The sequence below is a fragment of the Drosophila rhopaloa genome, unplaced genomic scaffold (genome assembly GCF_018152115.1).
Source record: "Drosophila rhopaloa isolate 14029-0021.01 unplaced genomic scaffold, ASM1815211v1 contig_2, whole genome shotgun sequence".
Taxonomy (NCBI): Eukaryota; Metazoa; Arthropoda; class Insecta; order Diptera; family Drosophilidae; genus Drosophila; species Drosophila rhopaloa.
This window is the reverse complement of record NW_025335083.1, coordinates 4117168-4128011: the sequence shown is the minus strand read 5'-3', so window position 1 is coordinate 4128011 and position 10844 is coordinate 4117168. Positions and strand designations below refer to the sequence as shown.

General features: G+C 38.8%; 1 protein-coding gene across 1 annotated transcript; it reads left to right on the top strand.

Moving 5' to 3' along the window:
* The first annotated feature begins 6669 nt into the window (after positions 1-6669).
* Positions 6670-10551, top strand: LOC108048323 (tetratricopeptide repeat protein 30 homolog). Its single transcript, XM_017128880.1, has 5 exons — positions 6670-6734; positions 6792-6970; positions 7702-8703; positions 9273-9483; positions 10035-10551. Exons 1-5 carry the CDS (start codon positions 6675-6677, stop codon positions 10548-10550), a joined length of 1968 nt encoding a protein of 655 aa, XP_016984369.1. The 5' UTR covers positions 6670-6674; the 3' UTR covers position 10551.
* The last annotated feature ends 293 nt before the right edge of the window (positions 10552-10844 follow it).

Here is a 10844-nt window from a genome sequence, read left to right as displayed (position 1 = left end):
TTTTTAATTTTGTTAAAGAGTATTCGAAAATATATTTTTTATATATTATTTTTAATATTAACAGTATCAAAAATAAATATTGCTATGACTCATTTAAAATGTAAGTTCTTCAAGAGAAATATTCAAAACTACTAGCTTAACAGAAATGTTTTAAAGTAAACCCAATATTCTGATTACTGATTCTATGAAATCAATTAATTTAGAACACATAATCTTAAATTTTACAATATTTAGTTCGGATTTCCATAGTTATAGACAAACTAAGCAATTCTGAAAACATAATCATAAATGGTTACTTAAAAAAATGAAAAGTCACTTAAAGATACTGCGTAATCCGATTTGCAAAGTGAGCATTATAGTTGAAGACAGCATTTTAATGTAATGCCATCCAATTTGCAACTCCCCTGCTGCACTTACAAGCCTTAAATTAATTTGAGTCACTCGGTTTCGTTTTCGGTTTTTTTTATTTTGGCCATTCCCGAAACCTGCTGCTGCCCCCACTCGCAGCGCTGCAGAGTTGCCGAAAAAGTGTGAGTTGCCAGCGCGCTTCGGAACTTGAGATACATTTTATGGACATCATCGTTAAAGTAATCAGCAGTAACAACAAGAATCATCAGACGCGGCAGACGACGGCAGCGCAAGGCATTAAACCAAACCAAACATACACATGCGCCTATATAAATGGCCAGCGCAGCGAGCGAAATAAATTTAAAAGACTTTTAACCAAATTCAAGGTCAACTTCGTTTCAATAAATTGCAAACGGAATGGTAAAGGCAGATCTGTGGGCAGGTCGGAGTCGACCAGATGACAGGGGACCGGACTGAAGGAGATCTGCGACTTTTGACTGCATGACGCAAATGAGGCGAAACAAAAAAGTCGTCAGCGGCTTACCTGTAACTGAAAGGCTGCCCCCTCACCCCTGCCCCCTTAAACATCCCGCATCCCTCATCCCAAGCAACGATTTTTCAAGCGAATTTTTAGCGTGTTAATAAAGACTGTCGAAAATTTAAAGAATGGCTTTGATAAAGCAGAACAGCAACAACGTTAATGAAGCAAAGAAGAACAACTGGTATAATAAATGCCTCTCTCGACGATGTTGTATAAAATACAAAGTGCAATTGTGTTTACCCACAACACACAAAATGTTGTTTATGTTATATTCAAATTTATCACAATCAATTCCCAATTTGGAAAGAGAAACGTTTAAACTAAGTATGAAAGCAAAGTAAAATAAAGCCAGGACAAGCTTACAGAAATACATTTTGAGTGTTACATTGATACATTTATACAAAATATTAATCCAAAATTGCATTTCTGATTGTCTATTTTCTTTAAAAAAAATTCAAATTAAATAACTTGATTTCGGCCCCAAAGTTTCCAAATTAGACATTTCCCATTAGACATGAATTCAGAACTGCATTTGATAATACTCTTTAAAACCGCAACGAAACCAAAAGGATGAAATGCACCCCCTTAATTTTACCCTTAAAAACCCAACCGCAAAAATACACAAATATTTTTAGCATTTATTTAGCTCTGCGCTTAATTTGTTTATTTTACCTGTTAACCAATTTATTTCTGATAAATTGTTTATATGTCGTTGGCACACACAAGTCTGGGTCTGGTATCCGTTTCTTCTGCGGCTTTTGTTTACACATTTTAAATGAGCTTCATGTATTAAAGTTCAATAAACTTTGCACCGCAGCCAAAAAACCAAAAACGGCAACCACAACAATTGATTAATTAATGAATTATTTGTTAAACATGCAGCAATCAAAAATGTGTTTTTCACATTCTATGTTTGTGCATTAGTCAAGAATTAATTGGGAAAGTTTTAAAATGCATCGAAGATGTACGAGTCTTACTAATACAAATTATAATTTTTATAAATTATACCGTACTTTCTATTAACTTAGTAAAACTAAGATGTAATATCAATTAAATTATGGTATTCTTTCAAGATTAGATCTTTGAACTTTAAAGCACAAAGAATATTTTTTGAAATCGAATTATTAATTGTGGTTGTGGCGGTCCAAGATTTAAGGTACTACTCTCACCGGCTTATAAAATCTGATTTAATAATCTATTTTCATCCAAAAAAATTTGTTTCTAATCTCCATACTTATGTATTCTTATTTGAATAAGATCAATAAGTTGGCATGCTTAGAAATGGAAAGATTTAAACTGGCATAGGAATCCTGTTATTGATTTCGATTTTCAATTCTTAGGCAACAAAGAAGATATAAGAATTTTGTTGGTTAATGAATTTTCAATGAAATATGTAATGTAAAAAAATGTAAATATAATTTATCTGCCCTGAAATAAAAAACAACACAATTGAAAAAAATTGGAAAATAAAAATTTTTATTTAATGCTGTAAGAATCAGTTGACTACATCGTATAGATCATAAGGAACAAAATGAAAAAATGAATGAAACATATTTAAAACCTTCGTTATTTGATATTTTTTTAGAATTTCTAAAACGTGCATTTTAAATATCAAGAACAGAATTGAAAATCAATAGTAAATTAATAGGGAAAGCAACCAACCTTTGTTGTATAACTCAACATTTTTATGTTTCTCATGATTCCAAAAGTCGTATTATAGCTGCAGGGTATATAAATGACGGCTTGCGGAAGTTTGCTTTCTCCCTTTTTAAGATTTCATGAATTTAGAAATGTCAGTCAAAAATTGTTTCTTTCTAAATGTATTTTCTGTAGAGATTGTAACGAAAAGCTATTCTGCTCACATTGAGATACACATATATTCGCTTTTCTGGAGGAAGTCTAAACATTTGCACTTCACACACTTGTTAGAATCCAAACAAGATGCAGCCGGCGAATAGAGATAGAATAAGAAGGGAGGCGGGCGGGCACAGCTGGATGGTTTATCGCAGCTGCTTGAGCAGTTCCTCCACAGTGCACTCGAATGCCCTTCATGACAGCCACCCCAACACCCCACCTCCCCGCCAACCGCCCCTCCAGGCCCACCCCCACGCCCTTTGTCATACTTTTCGCTCGAACTGTGTCAATGGCCTTGAAATTGTTTTGCGCCTTAGTTGTTGCTGCAGCTACGAGATTAGTGGAATTATTGCGCTCTCAAAGATCTTAGAATGCCAGAAGGAAATGCATATAGTTCACATAATGCTTGACATGCTTTTCGAACTCTTTGCTTATTTTTAAGTGTAATTGGTGCAAAAGTTTATAATAATTGTTATATGATTCTTGCCGTATTGCCTGAATACTATTTCGTTTTGCCCACATCAAAGAAATAATTTTTAATGAAATTATGACATTTTGGATACTTTTACAATTAGACTGCTAACAAAAATAAGCATTACTTAAAGAGTAAAGCTCTTTTATTTAATAATTATATTTTACAAGTGATTTTTAGTCATCTAATTATATTTAATCAAACATTTAATTTGTAATGAATTTTGGAAACTTCTACAATTAGACTGCTAACAAAAGTAAGCATTATTTAAAGAGTAAGCAGATATTTTAGTTACAAATTATTATTTAAGAAAAATATACTAGATCTGGGTACATAGTTTTTAAAACAGAACAAATGTTTTCCGATATCCATAAAAACCGTGTAAGCATTGATCTGCCTTAGGCTTAAATACCATTAAAAATATTGAAACGATTTTGCGATTAAATTATTTTTCCTTAAAAAAGCTATACTTCTCGCTTTTTAAAATAAAGTATTGTAGTTCAAAGACTGTTATTTATTTAATATCAGCATTGAAAGCTTCGAGCAATTCCCCTTTTTTTCCACAAAGCAGGAAATGCTCGCGCTTCGATTCTTTCTACTATTTCCTCTTCGTCTTCGCAGTGTGGTTTCTCATTGTCAGTTCTCTGGGGCCAAGTGAATTTTTTTATGGTCGCGGGACAGGAAAAGATTGTGCCACAAGGTCAGCCAAAGTAAACCGCATTGTTGTTTTCGCTTTTTTCTTGCCACTAATTTATAACTGAGATGATGCGCAGAGATGTTAGTTAACGATAATGATTTCTAGGTATTCTTACATCGTGATGTGCTAATGTGCGGGCAAAGTCAAATGGAAATGTATCGAGTGGGTGGTTGATATAAAATCGTCATACTTATCAAAGAAGTCATAACATAATATAAATGGACTAAGATGTAATATAATTGTATTTGAATAATATATAAAAATTCAGTCTACGGAGCAGACCACTCATTCCACCTTGGTTCGATGACTTAACTAAGCCTTTGACTCCACTGACTGGCCATAAAAAAAAGCACTTCCAAAGTGCAGCAGCAGCAAAAGCAGCTGAAACAAGACTTTAGGACCGAACAAGTGTTAATTTGTGGCCACATCAACCCGAGATCTTGTTGAACCCAGCAACCCTGAAAACAGTCCTCCAGCAAGTGCAAAACAAAAATAAAGCAGCAAAATATTAAGAGATTAATACGAGACAAGCAAATGCAAAATTCCAACCATAAACAAGTTCAGCAGGGAGTGCAATAAAACCGGGAAGAAATAAAGTCAAGATTCTGGAATCGAACCGGGAAATAAGATCTAAATACAACGGATACAATGATGAGCACCAAAATAAAATGTCTATTTTGCTAAGAGTTAAATAAAATTTAAACAAGACATCATAAATTGGAAAATTAATTTGTGTGCTTAAGATTTATAAGACTAAATCCAGACTAACAGAGTTTCTCATACACAGAAACACAAATTATTCAACGAACTTCTGTGAGAAATTAACCGAAATAATATGGTACCCTGTATTTTCTGTATTTAAGAATACCCTTCCCAAAGAAAATTTAAAAATTAAATTTAAATGGTTTAGCGAAAACTGAAGTTATACAGAAAACGAAGGGAACTACTTTTTCACATAAAAACAAGGTTACGAATTTGTAGACCCGTTACTCAAGGATTTAAAGGGTTATTATATTCGTTGAAAAGTATGTCGAAGGGAGTATTTTCGTATCTTAAAGTATATACATCTTCATCAGGATTATCTTTCCGTGTGTTTTTGTTTGTATCAATGACGAAATATTTCCCAATTTTTTGACCAGAATTCTGTGGCACCTAACACCCCAACATATACAAAAAATCTATAAGTTATATAAAGTTTGAAAGTTATATTATATAAAAATATTACGCCTACGTGGATTGGATTGAGTAAGGGGTATCTCATTGTCGGGTAACTCGGCTAAAACGTTTTTGTTGTTGCTTATTGCATTCCAGTTTTCCTCCAAAATTTCGTTAGCTGCATGACATAAAGGGGTTATAAATAAAAACAAGATACAAAACCATATTCCACATGACATTATCAAAAAGCCTCGCTTTGTGTTCTTGCCAGAGTCTTGAGGCAATTAGGCCGCAATAACTCGACGAAACAAAACTTGAACTTCAGCCTGCTGGCACCTTGAGCCTGTGTGCTTGTGTGATATCTGGTAATTGCCAGCATCAATTTCATTACTCATGCGCCGCGTTGTCGCTGTGGCCGCCGAGTGCCGCGTGCGGTTAGCCTTAGGTCTGGGGGATCGAGAAAAACTAATGCTCGGCGTGTGACATTGTAAGAAAATGCAGTTGCACTTGATGCTGCCAACTAAAGATGCGAGTCGCAGCTTGCGATGAGTTGACATGAGAGGAAAACGTTTAGCTGACATCAAATGCATTTTTATTTTGCTGCCACGATTTCCAGTTCACCATGAAGCGGGACGCAGCTGGCTCAGAGACTCACGGTCGCGGTTTTGAACCATTTTAGCCCAGAGCAGGAGCGCGAGAGCAGGCCAAAACCCGTTGTGCAACATTTAGTGGTCGCCGCTTTTGGCCAGACGGATGACGGCCAGCAACCTTGACCCGGTTCTACTTCTAGCTCGGAGCCTGGCCGCCTTCTAACCTCCATTCGGGCTTGACAACTGGCCTTCCAGATACTCCCAGTGGGTTTGGCTTTCAGACAGACACAGAACCTAATTAGCATTTCCGCACGTTCGCCTTAGCGGTTGTCGGTGTGGGGTTTCCACAAGGAGACTGTTGCTCCTTGGGAAACCTAATTAAAAGTGCTCCTTGAACTCGCCGCCTGAAAGGCTTCAACACGGATTAATGCCTCCGGTTGCCAGCTTCCAGTTAACACTTTAAGTCTTCCGTCAGCAAGTCAAGAAGATGGCGGCGGCAGCAAGAGCCTTTAGCCATCAAGATGCTAAAGTTTTCAATTAGACAATTTTCTCATTTACATTTCAAATGGATTCCTTGCGCCCGTTTGGCTCTATCTTAATTGGTTTTTATGGCTGAGTTTTGGCCAGGGAATGAATACAGTTGATACTGTTCTGGCTGTGCAATATATTAGAGTGGAAAGGTGTGTAGCTGGAAAATTATTTATTTCCCTTTAATTTATAAAAATAAATGTATAAAGGAATTTTAAAGGGTTAAAAAACGAATTATAGTTTAAGTTGACATGTTTATTAGACTTCTAGTAGCTCTTTATTTTCAAACTTTTACTGAGCTGGAAACCGACAGCTCAAACCACCCTGGCTTCAACGTACCACAACCAACTGTTGCCTTTTACCGACAAAAAGCGTTTCCTTGACACTCGAAGCAAAACAAATAAAGGTCGCCATGGTAATACCGGCAAGCGACCATAACAAAGCGCTTTCAAGTAAATTCTTCATTTACTAACGAAGTGCTTAGCGAAAATGTTGCATCAGGGAATTATTCTGCGTGAGGGACATGTCACCAGGACAATATACAATCTGGTAAGCCGTAACATAATTATAAATAAAGCACACACACTCAAGGTCCTTGTTCCCAAGATCAAAGACAAACGCTACGAGGATGTGATCGAGTGCATAACCAATTTCGGTGAGGCGGCCAACACGAGGGCGGGGCTTTCCACCCTGGGCCATTGCTACTACCACGCCCAGAAATACGAGGAGGCGGCCACCTGCTACGAGCAGCTCTGCCAACTGGCGCCCAAGGAAGCCAAGTACAGGTCCGTTTAAAAACACCTACCAACTGGGGACATTTTTTAAGGGTTTTTTAGTTTTCCACCAAAACGTTATGGGGAAGAAAATGTTGTATATATGTACACTGATGGGAAATTCTTCATTTAGGACCCATTTAAAATTTAACAGTGTGTCTTAAAGTTGAGGATGTTGTTCTTGATCCTATAATTGCTTTCTCTTAACGAGAAATCGATACCGCTCTACAGCGAGTCCTATAGGTTGCTGAGTTTTTTTTCCAGACTCTTCATAATATTTTATTTTCATGGTTTTTCTCTTACTTACTAGAAGCCCAAATAGTCTACTGCCCACAGTTTTATCTAAATACTTGCGGTTCTTAATTCGGTTGATGGAAAAGACGACTGAGTTTAAATTTGAAATAAGAAAAAAAATCGTATAAAAAAACAAAAATCATTTGTCAATTCAAGATGTTTTTAAGTCAAGACCAATTTTCTTGATTTTAGAATGTTGGACTAGAATGATTCAAGTCCATTTTACCTTGGCGCTAGAAAATCTGACAACATTTTGTGTTGATTTAAAGAACATTTTCATGATTTTAAATTATTATTTCTTTTCTGTGTAGTAAGCTCAAATCAGTGATATAAATATTAACTATTATTTCGCATGTATTGCTATAACTCCAAGCTAAGGTGTAAATATATCTTTCAACTCACAAATTGTGACATTTTTACAAACTCGTTAACGAGCTAATCCCTTTCAGATTCTACTACGCCCAGTCTCTGTATCAGGCTGGCATCTTTGCCGAGGCTCTGCGGGTGCTCAAGCAAATTGGAGATCAGGAGGATGTGCTCCGGGAGCACTGTCTCCAGCTGCAGAGTGCGATCCTCTACTCCAGCGAGGACTTTGCGGGGGCGCAGAGCCTACTAAATCAGCGGGCAGGAGGCACTGCGGATACCCTCAATGACGAGGGATGTCTACTGTTCCAGGCGGATCAGCACGAGGCAGCGGTGCAGCGATTCCAGGCGGCCCTTCAGGTGGGCGGCTTCAATCCACTGGTGGCCTACAATGTGGCCCTGGCCCATTTCCAGAGGAAACAGCGGGCTCAAGCTCTGGACTATACCTCCGAGATTGTGGAGAGAGGGATGCGAAACCATCCCGAACTGGGCATTGGCGCCCAAGTGGACATTCCGGATGGCGGTGCCAGGAGCGTGGGCAACCCCATCACCATGGCCATCTCGGGCATTACCCAAGCACTTAACCTAAAGGCAGCCCTGGAGTTTCAGGACGGCAATGAGGAGGCAGCCAGGGACGCGCTCCTGGACCTTCCACCTCGAGCGGAGAGCGAACTGGATCCGGTCACGTTGCACAACATGGCTTTAACCGATGTCCAGGGCCCGGTGGCTGGTCTCAGGAAGCTGGCCTTTCTCCTGGAGCTGGGTGCTCCCTCCTGCCCCAAGGAAACCTTCGCCAACATTCTGCTGATCTGCTGCAAGCACGAGCTATACGAAACGGCTGCCGATATCCTGGCGGAGCACACGGACCTCACCTACAAGTATCTGTCGCAGTATCTCTACGAGCTTCTGGATGCCCTGATAACCGCACAAACCAGTGCCGAGTTGGCCGAGAAGAAGCTGGGCACTCTGGCCTCCAGTCTGGCCGGTAAGTTGCGCAGCCTGGCCGCCAAGGTGCAGGAAGTGAGGGCCACCAATGAGCAGCAGGCACTCAGGGATGCGCTTAAGGACTACGAACAGGCACTGGAACTGTAAGACTAACTTAAGTTACGTAAAATATTTTTTTATTTTCAAGATTTTATTTCTCAGATGGGTTTATTGTAACACCCTAAAACTATTTCCTTAAGAAAGTTATCCCGTGTGAATTATAAAACTAAAAAAAAGTGATAAAAAGATTATATATCGGACACCACGATTCTAGCTAATTGAATGGATCCCAAATCAAAAAAAAAATCATTTTAATCTGACTTATCTGGCTATCGCTTAAATTATATAACTTACTATAACTTAAATTATTCTAGGATTCCTACTGAATATTTCCTTTAAGATTTCGGTCCGTCTAAAAAAATTGTTTCAAGAAAAACGCGTTTTAAAAATCAAGTACGCGCGTTTACACCTTTTTGACACCGTCGAGTATTGAAAAATCGCTTTAATAATATAGAATATATGTGAAACGTTTTTAATCTATCACAAGGGAAATCCCCTTTAACCATTCCTTATACTTTTCTAGTATTAAATTTAAATTTAAGTTCTAATGTTAAGTTTTATAGATTTGTTTTTAAAGTTAATTCTTTCAAATACCCTTCCTCATCTTACATAGTTATCTGCCTGTGGTGATGGCTCGAGCCTGGATTTCCTGGCGCGATGATGACTTTGTGGGTGCCGAGAGGGAATTCCATTCGAGTGCGGAGTTCTGTTCGGAGAACTCCATTTGGCGATTGAATGCAGGACATGTGCTCTTCATGCAGGGCGACAAATACAACGAGGCGGCTGCCTTTTACGAACCCATCGTGCGGCAGCACTCTGATGATGTGAGATTAAACCATTCAAGTCGTACCCACAGATATTTCCAATTTGAATGCCCGGTATTTGAAACCAAACACGGGTATACTATACTACTACTTTAACAGCGCAGGTGTACATACATAAGTGCTAAATAAGTGTAGCCGTCCTTATACAAGATTTATTATATTTATTTAACTATGTTCTCAGAGACTAGATTAAAACAATTTATTTTGATTAATCATACCTTTCACAAATTCCAATTAGCAACTTAAAAAAAAATGTATTTTCCAAAGCTTATGTTTAGGCCTTATATACACCATGTGAGAATTTCAAGAATGTAAAATAATTTATTCGGCTTAATCCATCACATACTACCAAATATGATGATTAAAATAAGACAATATATTTTTTCCAAGCTTTTGACAGCACCATTAGAGAAACTCAGTTCATGTAAACTGAAGAATTAATGAGCATATTTTGCATCAGTAACGGGTATCAAAGGGTCGGTTCCCCGACCATCCCACTCTCGGCCAGCCCCAATTATAATCCACAATCTACAATCCCTTATCCCAACCAGATCATGTCCGTTTCGGCAGCGGTGCTGGCCAACCTGTGTGTTTCCTACATCATGACATTCCAGAACGAGGAGGCCGAGGAGCTGATGCGCAAGGTGGAGAAGGCGGAGGAGCTGAAGGGCAACCTGGGCAAGCAGTACCACCACCTGTGCATTGTCAATCTGGTGGTGGGCACTCTGTACTGTGCCAAGTCCAACTACGAGTTCGGTCTCTCCCGCATCGCCCACGCCCTGGAGGGGGGGTCGGGGAACAGGCTGTATGCCGACACCTGGCTGCACGTGAAGCGCTGTATCCTGGGCCTCCTCACCGGCATGGCCAAGCAGAACATCATCCTGACATATGCCACCGTGCAGGAGGTCCTCAACTTTCTGCGATTTTGCGAAGCCTACGGGCTCTTCACCCCGGCCAACATCTTTGCAGCCACCGAACAGGTGCCGGAGGAGCCCCTGACCATCGGACTGGAGGCCAGGAAGTTGCGACTGCTGATGATTAGGCTGAGCGAATATGATAGTTTGTAGATTGAGCATCAATTATTTGTTAAATGAGTGCACTGAAAAATAAATGAAAATTTAAATATATAATTAACAGAAATGCTTAGCATTAAAAAGAAAACTTTTTTTCAGAAAATGTAGGTGGCACAATTACGTATTGTTGATTCAAATTATGCATGTTTAGCCTCTTTCACAAGAGTGGAACTTAAACCGATCGTCCGTGCGAGACAGAGATAGACACAGTGTTCGGTTGACCATGAGTTTCGCACAAGATTAAATGAGACATATATAGGATATAATAATTGTGGAACTTAACTTAGA